Source organism: Merops nubicus, unplaced genomic scaffold, assembly GCF_000691845.1.
Source record: "Merops nubicus isolate BGI_N331 unplaced genomic scaffold, ASM69184v1 scaffold4091, whole genome shotgun sequence".
In the NCBI taxonomy this organism is placed as follows: domain Eukaryota; kingdom Metazoa; phylum Chordata; class Aves; order Coraciiformes; family Meropidae; genus Merops; species Merops nubicus.
Window position 1 is genome coordinate 438 of NW_008586049.1, and position 20,266 is coordinate 20,703.

General features: G+C 47.4%; 1 protein-coding gene across 1 annotated transcript in view; it reads right to left on the reverse strand.

Moving 5' to 3' along the window:
* Window positions 1–951: 951 nt before the first annotated feature.
* The window catches only part of EPB41 (erythrocyte membrane protein band 4.1), a gene marked incomplete at both ends in the record, with an annotated part of 38,221 nt that continues 18,906 nt past the window's right edge, over window positions 952–20,266 (reverse strand). The window contains 3 exon segments of the mRNA XM_008948512.1: window positions 952–1,080; window positions 16,886–17,065; window positions 19,915–19,977. Of these exon segments, the coding sequence (XP_008946760.1) occupies window positions 952–1,080; window positions 16,886–17,065; window positions 19,915–19,977 (372 nt within the window).

A 20,266-nucleotide genomic window follows, 5' to 3' on the forward strand; every position in this document is an offset into this window, starting at 1 on the left:
GGAGCAGCCATGGGATTCCTCGGGAATCCCAAATTCATCACAGAATCATAGAAGGGTTTGGGTTGGAAAGGACCTTAGGGATCATCTCGTTCCAACCCCCCTGCCATGGGCAGGGTCACCTCCCACTAGACCAGGTTGCTCAAAGCCCCATCCAACCTGGCTTTGAACATATCCAGGGATGGAGCATCCACAGCTTCCCTGGGCAACCTGGGCCAGGGTCTCACCACCCTCAGAGTGAAGAACTTCCACAAGTGTGGTCCACAAGATACCTGCACCTGAACCTACATCCCATGGTCACCACACTCCAACAGGAGAGCATCCCCTGCTTCTAACAGCCACCATTATGACAAACCCAAAGCCAACAAAGGCTCCACATTCTCAGATACAAACCCAAAACCTATTTTAAACTGAGGATTAATTTTAACCTGCATACGATGCTATTGTTCTGCTGACAATTCTAGTTTCCAGTCACCAGGTACCTACTCTGGTTGCATTTTATGCACTATTTTTGGTTTTCAATGCCTGTTTCAGGGCTGAAACCTACAGGACAATCCATGGACATTTTCAAAATCATTTATAAACCGTGTTCTGAAGAGGCAGAAACAGCAAGGAGAGCCAGGGAAAGCAAGACTAGGCATCTCTTACAGAAAAAAGGCCAACTTGGGTTAACTCTGCACAGTCTAATCTACATCCCAAAGCCACCAGTGGCTGAAGAGAAATTCTGCTTGCATCCTAGATAAAATAATTGCTTTTCTGAGTTAGCAAACCCACTGCTCCTCTAAAAATACCAGAGGCACCTGGAAAGACAACCCATAACACTGCATAACGTCTGTGCTGTGGCTCGGATGCTTGGAGAAAGGCAGGTGCTGCTGTCTCATCCAGGGGATTCAGAAATGAAAATTTACTGGAGTTTAATGAAGCCCCTGGAAAATGAATCAGAACACACCTTACCTGTGCAGCTTCATAGGTGATGGTCTTTGTCTCCGTGTGGACAATGGGGACTTCTTTTGTGGGGATTTCACTTTTGACAGCGCTGGACACGTCGGAGATGGTGACCGTCTGTGTCTTCACTAGTGGTGGCTAGGGGACAGGGTTAAAAACATCTCCATGAAGACCCAGTGAACATTTCCACACCCTGGCCGTGCTGCTGGCAAGCGTTCTGACACTGATCTGATAAAAGCACCGTGAGAACCAAGGGCAGCCTGGAAATCTTTGGTTTGAAGCCTCTGGTACGAGACGCCGCTCAGAGGACAGAGATCATGCAGGAGGATTAAACAGACATGAAAATCCTCCAGATCTTCCCCAACGCCATGTCCTCAGGTCAGCCCAAGAGAGGCATGAAGGGTTTAACTGGTGTGTCACAACACCACACAGAGACTGCCTCCAGTGATTCTTAACTTTCTAATTACTCCAAGCTCATTGCCAGCTGCCGGTAAAAGATGACCCTCATCTACTGATGACAATGCCAAGATTAACACAAACCCCGGGCAAATAAAGACCTGATCACAGCTGAGAAGCTTTATCCTGACTGCAAGTGAAACACTATTATTAGAAAATCCTCACCAGATCCTGGGTCTTTTAACTTTTATTAAATCAATGTCAGACAAAACAGAAACACGGATCTCGAAAGAGAAACGGGGGGAAGAGAAATCAGTTGTTCCACCACCTCCTAATCATCCAGAAGAAGACAGAGTTAGAGCAGGCCCACCGTGTTTTCCCAGAGGGCTTGATTTCTGCTCACCAACCCCAAACCTGGCAGAGGCCACCGTGACTGTTAGCAGGGGGAAGTGGGCATCAACTTCACCATCAGCAACACTGGAGCAGGCAAAACCGTCTCCCCTGGCGTGGAGCAGAACGGGGACATCCAAGCCCACGTGCACCATGTAAAAAGCACGTTTCACAGCCCTTCCCAATTTGCTCTGCTGCACTAAAGGTCCAGCAGGTCCAAAAACTTAAGGAAATAAAATTACCTGCCTTTGGAGCCTGAATATTTCCCTTTTGTGGGGACGCTCTGATCAGAGAAAGGCAAAGGGCAACGGTATTGAATGCAAAGCTGACTGGAGAGGGGCTCGTGCGCCCTGACTGCGGCAGATCTGCCTGCTAACGAGCTCCAAGCAGAGTCCAAGCCAAGCAACCACAGCTCCCCTGGGGCCGGTGGCATCTGCTTGCTGCAGGGTTGGGGTTCCCACTCCCAAGCCGGCCGGGGGTGCGGGGAGCAGGGCTCACTACCTGGAAGCAGCGAATGACTGCGGGCAGCCCGTTATTAGCCTCCGGGTCGTGGCACTCGCCATTTAGCCTTCCTAACGAGTTCCAAGCAGAGTCCAAGCCAAGCAACCACAGCTCCCCTGGGGTCGGTGGCATCTGCTTGCTGCAGGGTTGGGGTTCCCACTCCCAAGCCGGCCGGGGGTGCGGGGAGCAGGGCTCACTACCTGGAAGCAGCGAATGACTGCGGGCAGCCCGTTATTAGCCTCCGGGTCGTGGCACTCGCCATTTAGCCTTCTACAGGCCACTCTCTCTTCTCCATGCTCTGCCAGCTCCTCCTCTGCTCCCCAGGGCTGCCCTGGAGCTGCGGCAGGGCTGGCGGGGGGCTCCGGCTCAGAGAGCTCCGAGTCCTTCTCCGCATCCACGCAAAGCCCCTTTGCACAGCTCGGGTCCTCCTCGCTCGCGGGGAGGCTGCGAGCTGCCTCCTCCTCCTCCTCCTCCTCCTCGCTGCGCAGGGAGGAAGCACCAAAGTCACGGCCAGGGGAAGGCTCTGAGGAGGGTGGCACTGGGGTCTCACTAAAAGCTACCGACTGCTTTGAGCCCTCCCACGCCAAGCCAGCGTTAACACTGCTCCTCTCTGGCACTGCAGCCACATCCTCTCTGGAGGGAAAGTCACTCAGTTTCTAAAAAGAAACGAATACACAAAAAAGGCCAGAGAGAGAGAGAAAAAGAGAGAGAAAGAGGGTTAGGGAGAACAGGAGGTCATGAGCACAAAGGCAAAACAACGGTGTCTTGTCATACATCACATCTCCAGTAACATGCAGCAGCAGCGGGTTTGGACGCTTGAAAGCTTGAAAACTTTTGAGCTACATGATGTATCCAGTGCATTTACTGACAGGGCCTTCCTCGTACATTAATAATCCACTCTCCTAAAGCTGAAGAAATCAAAATTAAAACAACTCCCTGCACATAAAGAAAGAGCCACCACTAATCTTTTTTTGCTCTGTTTGGAAACAGGAATAAATTCAGTGATTCAAGAGGGGACTCGTGCACATCCAAAATGTGCAACAAACCTCAACAACTACACCAAAACCATACCCCAGTGTGGCTTTGAACTCCTGGAAATACTTTATACCATGTTTTAATTTGCACATTTTAAAGTGGAGTGTGAAGAGAATAAGCCCAGAATTAGTGCTTACGACAGGGAATAAAGAGGAATAAAGAGATGCAGCTTTAAGCTGGAAAGCCAGATGTTTGGGCTGATGTGTGCTGACCCCATCACCACCAAGCCTGCCACTCAGTTTACTGCTCAACAAGCTGCATTTGACCATTTATTTGAGACTACCAAAATATTTGTAATGCATTTTATCCCTAAAGCAGCTGGTGTAGGTAGCTAAACCTCCTGAAGGTACAACACAATTGGCATTTGGAATCATGGAATGATTTGGGTGGGAAGGGACCTTTCAAGGTGATCTGGTCCAACCCCCTGCAGGGACAGGGACATCTGCAGCTAGAGCAGGGTGCTCAGAGCCCCGGCCAACCTCCCCTGGAATGGTTCCAGGGATGGGGCAGCGACCACCTCTCTGGGCAGCCTGGGCCAGGGGCTCACCACCCTCAGTGTCAAAAATCTCTTCCTTCTCTCTAGTCTAAATCTCCCTCTTTGAGTTTAAAGCCATCACCTCTTGTCCTGTCACTGCCCTGCTGAAAGGACTGTCCCCATCTGTGATGGCACACAGGACAGAAGACACGTAGTGAAGCAGCTCAGCCCTCTGAGAAGCAAGTGAGCAGGTCTAGAGCACCTCAGGTGCTGGGCACACACCAAGCCAGATGATTTAACAGAGCCTGGTGCTATCTGCCCTTCATGCAGCTCATCAGTAAGGTCTCAACTAGGTCATCTTAATTTTCTGGGAGCCCTCCAGACAGGAGGAAAGCAACAGTGAGAGAGGAGAGAGCTGAAACATCAACAGGACAGAAAACTTTAGCAAAAACCAGCTGTTTGCTCCAACACCCACGTGATGAACACTTCATATGCACAGAGAAGCAGTGGTGAATGATGGCCACAGTCCTGCCCTGTGCTAGAAATCATGTTTCTCTCATCACTAACATGGAAAGTTGCCTTCAAGGAAAGGCAGAATAAGCAGTTACAGGCTCCTACAATTTTACACATATCGAAGCTGTCACATCACCCAGCATCAGGGAAGAAGGGGGAAAAACCCTGAGAGGGATGCTGCTTGATCCATGCCATTACTTTTTCTTCTCAATGATTAACCTCATGGTTGCTTTCTGGTAACTTTGCTTAAAAAAAGCCACATATCTCTTCATCCAAAACCACTGATTAAATGTTCACAAAAGCATGGCTAGTCCATTTTGTCCACTGTTATTCTCATTTTGCTGGTAGTATTAAGAGGAACGGAAACCGTTGCCTCACTTTCTATTAAGAATATTCTCTAGGCAACCAAAAAAACTGCAGTTTGTGCTTAAAATGTGAGCTCTGAAGGCTGTGGGTTAGGGGACACAATGCATTTTCTGTAGACCAGAGGCTTTCACCCTGACTGACCTCGTCTAATGGCACCGTTCAATAGTACGTTAAGAACAGGAGCTGCTTTATGTAGGAACAAATAGATGCTTATTTTAGTGTCATTCCAGGAAGGATTCTTCCCCTGGGTATTTTTCAGTTCCCTGCTTCTTTATGTTGCAGATAGATTTACCTGCCAGATTTCTATCCATTAGGATTTGCAGCCTCTTGGGCTTCTCTTAAATTCTGGGGGGATATTGCTTAGGAAAAAGGTTGGTGTTTGGGTTCTTCAAAAACCCTAATAGGGTAAATGCTTGGAGGTTCTGAGATTAAACAAGACTAGCTGGGCTATCAGCTTAATAGAACTAGGCTACGAAAAGCTCTGAAGCATGTTTAGGGTTAAGAAGGGAACTGAATTTTGTGGAGGAATAAATGAGGGGGTTTATTACAAAGAAGTGAGGAGGACAGGTTGAACAGGAGTGAAGGAACAGTGCGTGGCACTGTGATGATCAGGTCAGACTGCATACACAAAAGAGTGTTATTTCTGATCAAAACCCACTTCCATACGTGTTCCTCCAAAGGTACCCCCAGCTCCCACCCTTGTTTTGCCTAACACAAGGCACTGCACTGCAATACTGCACAAATCCCAGCAGGAGTGGAGGTTAGCAGCTTGGAATGCCCAGGTCTGCATCTTGCTTTAAAACCTGCATTTATATGCTGCCAACATGCTATCTCTACTTAATTATACATGCTAAGTCTTGCAAATTAATCATGGGATCTCAAGGAGGTGCAATACATCTTCTGGTGTTTAATGGAAAATGCCTTAGGAGCAAGATTTCCAGATGAGGCACAACCTGATGAAAGGGAAGAATGAAACCCGCAGATAAAACAGAGCAGATTAAGCAGCTACACAAACACAGACCTACTTAAGAGACAAACGTTTGTATAGAGCCAAAACAATTTCCCAGCTCCCTTTCATACACAGAAAAAAATAATCTGTATTTTGGAAGTATCTGGTATGGTAAAAGCAGAAAGGGAGGAAGAGGCTGAAGGAAGCCCACGGTGTCTGTGCACTGCTCGAGCCAAGAGCAGCAATCAACATGCAAACTAGAAAGACAGAATGAAATCCTGATAAGATCAACCAAGCAGAAGCACTTTTCTTCTTGCCTTCCTATTCCACTGGTAGGAAATTAGACTAATTGAAAGACATTTGTTTCGATATAAAATTATCTATTTAAACACACTTAGAGAAAGAAAAAAAACCAACCCAAGTATGTTTATTCCTATACTGAGAAACATCATTTGCATCTAGGCTAGAAAAGATTATCTTGTTAGAAAAAAATCCCCAACCCCCTAGGAATTTGAACATCTGTTACAAACTCTGATCTTATCAAGATTTATTTGAATTTGCAAAAGCAAAAGCCTATTTTTGGGGCTCAGTTTGCAGTTCCAAGGTCTCCTTTGAGCCGGGAAACCTGGAAGTGCCCGGGCAGCAAAGGACTCAATTCCAGGGACACGCCTGGCTCAAGCACCAAGCAGCTGATTCCCACAAGCCATACACAGCATCAGGAAGCACAGGGCAGGATGCAGTGCCCTGGAAGAAACACACTGAACCAGGCATGAAGGCATCACCCTGCAAAGCCAAATCTTTCTGCACCCGATGGTGACAGATACTGAGGTTAAGGCTTAAGCAGCACGGTGTAGTAAGTGACACACAGTAATTCAGACTGGGGATAAATTAATAACAGGCTTAACTGCATGGCTGATTGAGGGGACCAAAAGGGTTGATTTTTCTCAATAAAGGGGTTTGTGTGAATTTGTTTGCCTGTGTTTTCTGAAGAACCCACGATTTTGAATGAGGATCGGCTACGACCCGAGCGGGTGCCCGTGCAGACATCCTGCTGCCTCTCTCTCCAGAAATACCCAATTATCCTCATCCCAAACCAGATTCCTACCCTGCAGGAAACCTAAGGAGTGCTAAAATGATCTCAAGCTGCCAATTACCAACAACATTTGATATAAATTGATAAGCCCATGGAATTAGAGCACACACTAACTCCCTCCAATGACCATATGAATGTTACACACCGCAGGCAGTTCACACTCCCCAGTCCCCACCCTGCTCCCCCTGCAGTGCAGGTGCTCACTCTGGGCAACTCTGTTATTAGGTTATCCCCAAGCATGTATCCACATCAGTGAACAGGCTTGGCATGACTGCCTAGGGATGCACAAGTAGATGATGGTGCTTTTGCAGCAAACCACACTCACCAGTGAGAGCTCCCAGATCTCAATCTCACAGCGGTCAAAGCACTTGGGTAGAAAAGTATTATAAAGCAGAAAACAAGAGATCTTTATTTTACAATACCTGCCATGCCTCATAGAACTGCTCTGCCTTAAAGACAGGAGTTAAAAAGTTTAGAAGCCATTCAGCAAACCCTGCCATTGGAAAGGGATGACCATTACCTACAGATTCACATTTTTGGATAGGTTTTTTAATTGCCATTGACCTGATCACAATATCCTGGCCAGCCTAGTCAAATGGCAGAAGAATAAAAGAGAATCTGACCCAAGTTAAAAGTAAAGCTATAAAATACACAGCATATAAAGATTCACTTGCTGTCAAGCACAAGAATCCCAGAATTACACAATTCAGGGCAGCCACCTCTGATCCACTGTGTCCACTACATGGCAACATCAAACAACCTCAGGATCAATACTGAAATTATTAAAACAAGGTTGTTGAGCAATATGATTCCTCTGCCCATCCACCCTGATCCCCATCCCATCCCTGCTGTGGGGCAGTTACCCTTGGGTGAGGGGCTCTTTATTCCAAATCTCCTCTGCAGAGAAAATGCTGCTGGTGGCGTTGCAAACACTGCCCCTGGTTTAGTGGAGCAGCAGCAGGTGAGAAGAGTGGGGACACCAGCAGGGTTTAGAGCCTTAGTTCTCTGCACTTTGCCCACTTCAGATCTACAGTCACAGGTCTGTGCTGCTGCCAGGCTCGCCCAGGAGAGCAGTGGCACAAGCCTCGTGCTGCTCCACCACAGCCAGATCTGCTGTCCTGTCACTGCTCGTGACTGCACAGAAGGAGCCAAACAGTTTATCCAGAAGTAAATAATCTCACAGAAGAAAAGTTGAGAGTTAAAATTCAAAACGACCCTTGATACAGCCTCTAGACACAACCTCTGGTAGCTTCCACCAGCTACAACCCAACAAGAGGCTTGTGTTGTATTACCACGTAGAGAACCAGTGGTTAATGAGGAACATGGTTTCTTCACTTACAAAAGTAGAAAGGGGCATTTTTGTCCCCAGAATAAAACAACATGTGGGCCAAAGGCTCTGGTAGTTGCACTGCAGAGGACCTGAAAGCTGCTTTTCCTACCATTCAGTCTCAGAAGCAGAGGGACAACGTGTCAGGGTTCTATTAAGTATTTGGTAGAGGGCTGAACCTTTTGACCCTTCTGCAAACCAAACCTTTCTTAAACCAAGCTGGATTTGGTCCTCAATCAACCAGTTTAAGAGAGTGCATTGCTCACAGCCACAGCCCTGCGTGTCCTCTCTCCCCAGGAGCACAAAACCCACACTAGAGAGTCCAGCAGACCAACATCCTGAATGCAGCCAGTAATGACCCAAGGTCTGATGGGTCCTGCTTTGAGGAAGCAACACTGAGGGTTAGTCCAAGGAAGTCATTAACACAGGTCATTTCTAGCTTTTTGTGTTAATAAGCAATGGAAAGAAGAATCTGATTTGCAATAACATTTATTAATGATAACTATACATATTTACAAAGGAAAATCTGAGAAAAAATACAAAACCAAAAAAGTGTTCCAAAAGAGAGCATTTTAGGTAAAAAAGAAAGTGTTTTTAGTCCCCACAAACTGATCCACCATGACTGTACCACTGCTAGAAGATCCCAAAGTGGCACAAACCAAGGCTAGTCCTTCCCTCCAGCTTCACACACCAAGACAAATGCAAACAGGGACACAAGAGAAACCACCCAACTGTTGGGTTCTCCAGTGTCACCCACTGGGAACTGCAGACCAAAGAGTTCCTACATGAATCTCTAACCCTTCTTTGGGCTACATCTTTCCCAAGAGCATCCTACCTCAGTCTGTAAGTCAGAACAGGCACCATCAACTCATGACCAGGAAAAAAGAAAACCCAATAAACCAGTGGAATAATTCTCAAAGTGACAAATTCCTGACTCTTACCTGAAGATACTTTGCCCACAACCTTCCCAAGGAGCCCTGTGGTACGAGCCCAGCCTCAATCCTGCCAACACCAACTGCAAATACCACCTCATTAATTCAGGATAGGAGATAAATATTGAATATCTGCTTTTGAGGATCATCACTACATACTGCACAAGCTGCAAGGGAGGAGAGCTGGTCTCAGCTTAACTCCATACCCTCACCTGACCTGCCCATAAAGTCCTCAGTTCACCTTCAATTGACCTGCAGGGCAAAGCTGCTCATGGCAGGAGATGCAGACAATTAATCTGTTCACTTTTAACAACAGAAGGAAAAAAAAAAAGGGATGTTGTTTTACGGTAACACACACCTCAAATATCACTGATGACAGAGAGCCCAACATCTACCACAGTCTCAGAGATGAACCTGAGTTTCAAGCAATCGTCTCTGGCACAATTCTGCTTCAAAATGCTACTGCCCACCTTCCTAAAAGCATGGAAGTGCCAAGAAACCATTCTGCATTTCCTCTGGTGTTCAGGAGAGATGATATCAAGGTAAGAAGTCAGAAAGTGAAAGAAAAGACTCAGAAAGCATGGAGCCAACCAGCGACTTCATGATGGAAAACACTGCAGCTGAACAGCCACTCTCTGGATCCTGCCCGTGAGCACCAAAGAACCTTGCAGCAGCAGAGTGGCCACACCAGAGACCACGGGGAAAGTCTCATTGCATCAAAACTGATGTCAGCCTTATCGTAGCTCCATCACCAGAGTGCCAGAGCCACTGAAATATCATTTGCTGCAGCAGGTGACATTGAAAAATCAGAACTTCTCATGCCAACCTGGATGAGGTTACGTGCTGCAGACACTTCCAGCTTCCCTTTGGGAAATTCTGGGTAATTCAGCTCCCCAGCACTCACTGGCCACGCATGAACTGGAATCCCAGCACTGCTGGGGGCAGTGATGGGGTCAGGGCAGGTGGCTGGGGGCTCCAGTGCTTTGTGGCAAGTTTGTTCCTGAGGAAGGAAAGGAGCAAAGTACCAGTGATGGATCCTCTATGGACACCCTGAGACCTCTGCTCTTAAATGGAGCTAGAGCATTCAGCTCTCCCTGTGCATGGGTGTGACAGCAGGCATCCCAAAACCCCTTCTTTCAGCACACAGGAATCAGGGAAAAGGGTGAAAACAAGGATCAGCCAGCACAGCACTGATGTGTACAGGACACATGAGGTGGAGGAGAGGGAGTCACAACCTGCAGGAAGGAGCCCTCGGGTGGATCATCACGGGGCACGTCTGTAACTCCCTTTGCCTGACAAGCAAACAGGGGAAGAAATGCAGAGTGACCAGCAGAGGGGCTGGAGCACAGCGGGCACATGGCAGAGTGGACATGGGGTCTGCTCCTGATTTCTGATCCAGTCTGATCCAGGCTTTCTCTGGCCTGGAGATGATGTCCCCCAGGCAGGTAGAGAGAACTGGCCTCTAAACTGCCAGAGAAATAGAGAGCATTTGTTCAGTTGCTTTAGAGCCTGCAGTGCTAGTTATTATATAAATCCCAAAAATGTTCCTGAGCATTCTCAGAATGTAAAGTTTCAAAGTTGTTGGTTTTTTTTCTGATGATAACCAGCCTTATGTCAAGAGTAAAAAAAGAGAAAGTGAGAGAGAGACTGTATTAATTAAGAGGTTGAAGAGCTGTGTTTAAGTGTCAGAGTGCAACCCTCATCACTCTGGGGTGAGGAACCCTGAGCACTAAAGTCAAACATAGCTATGGGTGAAGATTTTTAGACTTCAGGTCCTTCAGAATTGGTAGCTAGAGCTACAGAAAGCATGGCTTTGCAGAAGCCACTGCTATGGCTTCAGAGGAGCTGTCATGGGTACAGGAGGATGGCAGCCCTGGAGCAACCTGGGTGGTGCTCACAGCACCATCAAGGCAGCTGACCCCAGCAATGGCTTGGAAGGGAAGACGGTGTGTGCTTAAGCTGCTCTTCTCCAGGAAGCATGGACAGAAAGTGGAGAGAAGACTGGAAAAACTCCTGTCCCTTCCCTCTCCATGCCACGTTGGGAGAATGAACAGTTCTTGTTTTTTATCACGTCTGTTCTAATTTTGGGAAGGAGATTCAGGCAGGGAATCCCAAAAGCAGCCTTGGGGCTCCTTCCATCCTACATCTTCTGCATAGCATGTGGCACCTCAGTATCCTTCTCACCCCTCCTCTCCAAGGCCCAGCTTCTCAAGATAGAATCATAGAACAGTTTGGGTTGGAGAGGACCTTTAAAGGTCATCTGGTCCCAACCCTTCTGCACTAGGGACATCTGCAGCTAGAGCAGGGTGCTCAGAGCCCCGGCCAACCTCCCCTGGGATGGTTCCAGGGATGGGGCAGCGACCACCTCTCTGGGCAGCCTGGGCCAGGGGCTCACCAACCTCAGCAGCAAAGATTTCTTCCTTCTCTCCAGTCTAAATGTCCCTCTCTGAGTCTCAAACCATCACCCCTTGTCCTTTCACAGCAACAGGCCCTGCTCAAAAGTCTGTCCCCATCTCTCTGACAGGCCCCTTGAAGTCCTGAAAGGTCTCTAGAAGGTCTTGGCAGCTCTCCTGCACACCATGGTACAGCTGAACAACAACCCAGGGACTTCTGTACTTCCAACCACTGACAGAGGAAGACTGTGTATTAAAGGCAGTGCATTAGAAAGGGAAGAACACTTTCCAGTGGAAAATCAGCATCCTCACAAAACAAAGTCCTAAAGGCACAAACTGGTGAACTAATTGGAGCAGGTTACAGGAGTCAGCGGAAAGACTCCTGCAAGATTAAAACAAAGGGTTTCACTAGCAACCTAAGTTTCTGAGACAGCATTTAGAGAGCCTCAACCTGTACACTGAGAGCAAGAGAGGCAGCTCAAGTGGTCCTTGAGACACCACGGTCCTTCAGATCACACAGCACATGCCATATATGCCTTATGCCTTTTTCCTGCAAGCTCATCTGCTAGCTTCCTAAATAACACTGTTCACACAGCTACAGACCTATAAAGGGTTATAAATACATCTATTTATATATATTCACACATTTTAGTCCCTGTAATAGAAGTCTACTCCTTTCTTGTCTCTGCCAATACTGATGGCACTGGTGGCTGTTCTCTGAAGGAATTGAGTCTACACCAATCCTCCAGCAAAAGCAACAGAAAGCCGATTACCACCGAAAGGAGAAGCTGTTGGCTCAGCTCAGCCCCAGAATGACTATATACAGAAAGGACACCCCTCAGACACAAAGTCCCACCTTCCCCCCAGCTCCCAGACCAGTTCTGCTCAGCTCAGCTGGGCAACTCGCCCTGGAGCCCACGCAGCTCAGCCAGGCACCGGGGAGCCACCTGAGCATCATCCAGACATTTACATTTGTAGGCAATAAACAGCAAGCAGCATGCAACGGTTTTGTCAGAGAAGTCAAAACAATCAATGGCTTTAACATTAGAAGCGTGTCCTGATGTGGTAAAGTCAACATGCTGACGAGAGGAGACGTACCTAGGAGGGGGTTACTCCATTCCTGTGACCTAAGCAAACATGCGTCAGTTAGTTCCACACAAATGAAACCAAACACGTCGGAGGTGCACCAAGGCCACCAGAGTCAGAAAAATTAATCTATGTTCACAATAAATATTTCCTTGCAATGTGTTTCGTCCTACAACGCGACGTATTTCCTGGGGAGCTGAAAGGCTTTGCTAAAGGCTTCCCCCACCAGGAAAATGAGTTACAGTAAATATTTCCTTGCCATGTGTTTCGTCCTACAACACGACGTATTTCCTGGGGAGCTGAGAGGCTTTGCAAAAGGCTTCCCCCACCAGGAAAATGAGAAGCTGCCCGTCCCTGTCTCTAAGTTAACACTAACAGCAGCAGTGATATCGACACGTTTCATTGAAAGGCCAACCTTAGTTTCCTAGAAAAGGAGTGGTTATGGGTTAGATTCAGCAGATTACTGTAAAGCCTCTTTTGGATCGGTACCCAACGTTCTTCAGCTTGTGAACATCTCCCATTTAGAACAAGAACAAGCACAAAGCAGTTCTTCAGCAGTTCCTACGTGGCATCTACAGGGGCTGAAGAAGCAAACGTCTCCTCCAGGGGTATTTACACTCCCCGTCTGCCCTCTTACAGCAACCAGGAGCACGGCTGAGAGGATTTGCTTTTGCACACTAGGAAACTTCAGAAGGGACCTGGCAATCCACGACCACTCCTGCCAGGTCCCGGGTCACAGCTACACAAGGACACACGTGGGATTAACACGACGGCTGGGGGGTGTCCCTCCCCAGGACAGCCAGCTACGGAGATCAAAGACCAGCACAAGGAAGATGCAGCAGAGGCTACGGCCAAGAAATTCAGGAGCTTTGGTCTTGAGGTTTCAACATGACCCTGTTTGCCACTCAGAGAAAGAGCAGCCACCAAACAGTCAGTGCTACGACCAGGAGAAAGGACATCATAAAGGGAATACGTGGAGAAGGAAAAATGCTAGAGTAGAGTTGACACTTTTTGAGGGATTTCTGCTCTTCAGGAATTGCAATAGAAACCTTTGGAAGAGTTTCTTCACGTGCTTGCCGGGGAAAGGCTGTCTCAGAAGGGATCTCCTGCTTTTTTAGTTTGTCTTCATCCTGTACTAACAGAGGACGTTCCTGTGTCTGCTTTCGTGGTAGAAGATCAAGAAAGACAGAGAGAGATGAACAAAAATGACAGATGGAAAGTGCCCAAAATGATACTTGGAGGTGTGCAAAGCGTTGGGACAGTCTTTCTTTCAATGTACAAATAAACTGCCCTGGAGAGCAGAGCCACTGATGGCCTCAGCCTTAGAGCTACAAAGTCCAGTCCTCTCTGCAGAGCTCGTGAACATCTGGATGAGGATCACACATGTTTTGTCACAAACCTCTGGATCAGGGTTGGTTTGTCACTGCCCTCCCAGAAAAGAGTATGCTCAAAATCTACCGAAGCATGGTATGGTTGAGAAAAAAAAGTGTGAGGCATTAGGAATAGAAACTGTGTAGTACAAAATGTGGTCAGTTGACAGCTTCCTATTCTACAGTGCCCTTAAAAAATGATGTTTGTCAAACATCGTTGAACACCCAGGCTGCAGTGCAGGTACAAAAGGTTTCTTCAAAGTTCTGACGACAGTATCAAAATTTCAATTGTTTTGAAAATTCTACTGGAAGAAGTGAAAACTTTGTTAACGTTTGGAATCCCGAGTGTGGAACAGGCAGGATGGCAGTGGGAGCATTGCAAACTCCAGAAATTCTGCCCTGCAGTTTAGCACTTTTGTTTCTGGAGTCTAAGGAATGTAAAAAACCAGAATGAGGAACTCGTCACGCAGGATCATGCAAGGGATCTAGCACTTCCATTGGAGAAACAAAAGACTGTGGGAATTCTTTAGTAAGTCTCCATCCCTTTTAGTCAGTCAGACCTGGTCCAACCCCAGTGCATCTAGGAGAGGAAAAACTTGGCTCTGAGCTCTCGCAGTTGAGCTAATCTCCTCTGATCAGTGCGGTACTTTGGGACTGGTTCTTTGCACACCCCCAAGTGATGAGTGCTGGGGAGAAAGTAGCTGGGAGACTGGGCAGCAAAAGAAAATATAAAATGCAAGAGTAACATGATCATTAAAACAAAAAAAACGGAAAGACAACATAAAAAGAACAGGGTAGAGTTAAACTTTCATAATTGCTTTTCTCGCCGAATACACGGTTATATCTTTTCATGCAGCTTTTTTCCAACCAGCCATGCACCAAAATAAGCAAAATTGAAAGCTGCAAAAGCTGCAGCAGTGCCAAAGTCCTCTTGGTGTGACTTGTGAAACTACTTCAACGTAGCCAAAAGAAAAAAACAAATGTTATCCAGCAGCTGCTGTTGAGTTTTTGCTTGGTGCCATTGCAATAGCAAAAGTCTGGTTCAGAAGCACGTATCAGAACAGCAGCTTTACCTCAAGCCCACCAACCTGTCTCTCAGAAGATAGGACAGTGACTTTCTTGACCTGGACACACAAAGCGTGTTAAGGTTCAGTTGTCTTGCAATAAAAACCATACAGGAACAGCAGAAAAGCAGCCCCTGGCTGAACACCCTTTGGCCACCCCAGCAGGGTGAAGATACCACAGGGAAAAGGAGAAAAAGGATTGCTTTGCATTATGATCCCTTCAACATGGGCAGGGGAAGGAAAACATCCTCCCCAGTAGGTGCCTGGCAAAGATGCATTTAAGGAGAAACAGGATTGCTTTGCATTATGATTTACCATCCCTTCAACATGGGCAGGGGAAGGAAAACATCCTCCCCAGTAGGTGCCTGGCAAAGATGCATTTCTGGAAATTCACAGCAAAATGTATCCACCAAAGTGAGTTCACTTCAGAGGATCAGCTCAAGAGGGAACTTCCAGAAATGCAAACCCAGGGCTGACACCAATCCTTGCATCGCTGTGGACCACAGCAGCTTTAGATGGGGAAAGCCCACAGCACCTGGTTTTTGTGAACAGCAGCCCCCTAAGACCTCACAATATGGTCACCATGCAAGAAACTCTTCATAATAACCAACAATATCATTCTTGAAGTGCAGTGGTGGGGCTCAAGAGCCCTTGTGCTATCCCACCCACACGTGTGGCCCTGTGGGCAGAGCTCTGCATGGCTCTGCTGCCAAAATTCCCACAGAATTTACACTGAGACTCAGCAGCCAAAGAGGGAAGTCCACCTATGTGTTACACAGCATAACTCCAAGGGTAATGACCACAGAACTGGAGAATGGATTGGGTTGGAAGAGACCTTAAAGAACATCTAGTTCCAAATCCTCTGCAACAAGCAAGGACACCTTCAACTAGACCCGGGTGCTCAAAAGCCCCATTCAACGTGGCCTTGAAACTTCTAGGGTTCACTGATCAATCCTCATTAGTTCATTTTGGGGGTTTTGTTCTTCTAACAGGGGAAAGAAAAGCCATGTAATTGTCATGGCTTTTCTCTATGCTTTGAGGAACCTGTGGTAAAACCCCGTGTCCCTGTTCTGAGAGCCCTCCCTCCACTGCTAGATTATTTCTGTTTAAACATCCTCTCCCTTAAGGTGGTTTGAAGATGAAATTCCAGCATATCTGCAGCCCTGTGGGCAGTGTGAGGAGAAGCCAGGTTGAAACCAGGAGAGAGTCTACAACTGCTGCCACAGCAGCCAGGGTGCAATTTTTCAGTTGTACTGAAAAATCACATTTACTATTTAAGAGAATTATTACCATGGGCTCTAACTACAGTTTTGCTCACAAGATTCAAATCTGAGCTAGGTCACAGCAATATTACACAGAGAAGCTCTCTGTTATCCAAGAAGAAACCATTTGGCAGATAGATCTCCACTGCTCCAACTCGGTTTCTTTGGAAAATTACCTTTTTAAGGAAATTGGCAGAGAAACAGTGAATGTATGTGGCTACTAACATACAGGCACTGTTCTGTGGGGGAAGATTCTATCCTGTATGGTCAGCCCTGCTGTAGCCACCTGAGGAGTCTTCTTGAAGCCTCCACAGCAGACCAGCACCTGCAGATCCTAATGCAAGACTAAACCCAATGACATACTGGATTAACTGGAGAATAAAGTGACTTTAGAGAATGTTACCTCTGAAGTAATAATTCCTTTTAAGTTAGGTGTTTGGGTTTGGGTTTTTTTTCCCCCCCATGTTTTGAGAGGATGCACTCCCTGGCACCAGGAACAAGCCAGTCCCCAGAACAGCCACGTGAAATAAAGTCTGGCAGCACAGATGACAGCAACACTGGGAAAAGCAGCATCAAAACCAGGAGAAGAACTTCTCCACCAAACCCCCCACGATTTTACGACACTACGACTAAAGCATCGATTCTCTCAGAGGCCACGACTCCCGTTAGAAATCAACAGTGACTGTCACAATCCCATCTAACTACAAAGTGAGGGGAGCTGAGGCTGTGTCCCAGGTTGCAAAGCCATCCCTTGGAAGGCTGGGCCGACCCCCGCGAGTCGAGGTACTCACTCCATCTGCTCCCAGGGGAATCTGCCCGTTGACGTTGAGGGTTCGGAACGGGGAGTGAGTGGACAAACGTTTGTCCCATTCACTCGGCCGAGGCTCCGGGACGGACTCCATAAAGTTCTTCTTCAGCTCACTGATGTTGGCGTGATGCTTCTTGATTTCTTCCTGGGTTTTATCTAGATCCTATCAGTAAAAGGACAGGATGAATGAAGGGACACGGAGACGACCAAGGCTGCCATCGCCTCGGGTGCCGCGTAGCAAAGCTGAGCTCAGCAGAGCTGCTGCTGCCTCCCATCAACTGTGCCCACACTGCAAACACACAAAGGCAGCGTCCTCTCTCCTCCTTCCTCTTAATTAACTGGGATAACTGGCACGGATGGGGTCTCCTCCAGGAGCAGGATGTGCCATCGGATCAGCTCAAGCTGCACTGACCCAACTGACAGCTCAGGGCTCATCTCTCGGATTTTCTCCGTGTTGGGATCTTTTAAATTGCAAGACTATGCCTGTTTGGGTTATTTAATTTAAACTGGGTGGGTCTGCTTTCTTTTCCCTCTGTTAGCCTGAATATTCATGGGTATAAAGGCAATTGATGTTTAAGAAAATGTTTTCCCAATTTGATTTATTCCCCTCTTTCATCCTACCAGAAATTATCTATCCCCGTTACCTTTCCCCCCACACCTCTCAACCCTCCAGGAGCTACCACAGGAGGTTTCAGACTTCTGAAATGAAGATGAGGTGACAGCCCTTTAAAAAAGAAATTGAACTGAGAATTTACTTCATGCCAGATCAATCAAGAAACTCCTGCTAAAATTCTTCATCTGGAAAGAGCCAGATTTCTACTCTGTGATGCCAGTTTATAGCATAACCACACAGACTTCAAGGCAAGTCAGCTCTCTTCAATTTGTTTAAAAATAGCTTTTCCTTGCAAGCAAACCACAGTTTGTTGAAAACAAAGCTTTGGCATAAAACAGGCCTAAGCCAAACAACAACTCTTCTGGACAGTGCCAAAAAGCAGCAAGCCTCACCCGTTAGAAAGGGGGAAATTAAGGTCAGTGAAAGCATCACTGGGAAATGTCACTGGTTTTGTGCTTTTAGTTGTCACTCAGCCCATTGATTTTAAAAGATGGGGGAGCAAACACAGCCCTAAAGGTGGGTCCCTCCCCAAAATATCAACATCCCTGCAGCTTCCCCAGGACACACCACCCTGAATGTTTCACTAACACCATTTGCTCTTTTTGGCACGGTTCTGGGGGGAAAAAAATCCTGTTCTGGCATTGGTCCTGGATGAAAGCACAAGGCAAGTGCCTGCTAGTTAGGGGGGGAAAAAAAAAAAAGCACAATTAATTCTGCTGAGGACTCTGGGGTAAAACCCTGCCCGGGTCCAGGAGCCCTACAGCTGCTCCAGGGTGAGAGAAGAGAGAAAGGCCACCTTGGCTATCCACCAGTGTGCAAGAGCTGGTCCTGGGAGGGTTCACAGAGAAGCCAAAGCCACAAGGAGCTACGGGGCTGGAAAGCACCTCGAGGGAGAAGCTGGCTGAGCATTTTAATGCTCTTCCTCCTGTTCTGCCCTCTCTCGTGAGAAGGCGGAGCGCGGGTTATCGAGCACGGAGCGTTCAACAGCTTGCAAGAAAATCAAGCAGCAGCTTCGGGAGTGTGAGGTCTGCTGGAAAAACATCTGATCTGGCAAATGCACGGATTTAAAATACCAGGAATAAAAGGGGTGAGCTGCTGGGGTCAGCTCTTTTCTAGGGGAGGGCTGGAGCACCTGCAACAGAACCGATGGGAAGGGCAGCGGAGAGGGAAGGGGCTGGGTGCCAGAACCAATATTGCACCAACAGGAAAACAGGGTTTAGAAGCAATGACAAAGCTCTGTTTGGGGTTGGGGAGATGGAGCTGGTTGAGCTGGGTGAAAGAAAGAGACAGGCACAGTCTTCCCAGTGCTCTGGCAGCGGCCACGTCCTGCCCGTCGTGCCGCTGACCCTTCGCTCGTGCCCGAGAGCTTAACTTGTAACAGTCAAAAATCAAATTTAAAAACAAACCCAACCCACCCCAAAGCTGCAAAACTTTTAAAATCGAGATTAGGAGAAGGCAGTTAGTACACTTCACTTGCAAGAAATGCCAACAGGGAAACCCTGCCAGCTGCTGGTGCTGCAATTTTGAGTAGAAACACGTAACACAGAGTATCAGAAGCCACAAAACGTCTTCCATAACACAGTGTATTAAATAAATAAAAATATATGATTGGCATGGTCTGCTCTGAGACCATGCTTAGGCAAAACCAAGTGTGAAGGGTCCCAAAGCCAAAGGGAACTGCTGTATGCAGAGGGATGAGATGACTTCCCAACCGCTCACAAGCCACTCATGAGCATTGAGGTCCTGGATCAGCTCCATGGGGATGTGGTGCCAATGCAGGATGGGGCTGAGGGAGCCTTAAAGGTGCTGCGAGGGAAGTAAACACTGGGAGGAGGGTCACAACACTGTGAGCATCACTGCAACACCAGCAGCAGTGTCCTGTCAGAAGCCACATGGACATCGTGGTGGCCTGAATCAGCGAGGGGACAACTCCACGAGAAGTTTGCATTCTCACAGGTCTTTTCCTCCAGGAAAATTACTTATTGCAAGCCAGGAGAAAATTGACCGTGAGCCTCTTGCTCCCCCTCCACAATTCAGTGGTTGGACTCAATGATCTTAAAGGTCTTTCCCAACCAGAATGATTCTGTGATTCTGTGAGTAAGGCCAATTGCAACAGCCAGCGGGTCCCAGAGCAGACCTGAGCACGCAGCTCTGCTAATCATATATTTTGGGGAAGTATGAGAGAATGAAAGTCAGAAGAGGCAGAAGGAAGAATGCCTGCACATTGGCATGTTCACTGTCAGCATGCAAAAGCGTATTTAAAACCAACCAAAAAGAAAGGTCTTTCATGCAAGAGCATGCAAAAACAGAGGCAGTGGCAGAAGAGGAAGAAGAAGTTGAGCGCAGATGCAGAAGGTCTAGGCAAATGCAACTGAAAAAAGCTTCAAGTTCATACAAACCTCCAACATTAAATTGCTATGCCTGATATAAATGTTTTCACCATCTAGCCTCTTTGATCTTTTCTGTGAAAATGAAAGAAAAGGGGGGAAACAAAACAAAACAAAAAAGAAAAGCACAAAAAATTAAAATGTTGTTCTTGCGGGACTGACAAATTGGCAAATTAAAAAAGTGAACTGAAGGTTGGGGGTGCAGCTCTGAGCCAGCGTGGGGTGGGGACCCAGCCGAGGGGACACGGCCTGGGGCCACCACCAGCCAAAGGTGTGGGGGGGGAATCTTGCTGATGGAGAATGGGGAGATGCAATGAGTCCTTTAAAGAGACAGCTCCCAGGGGCTCGGCGGCTCTGCCTTCGT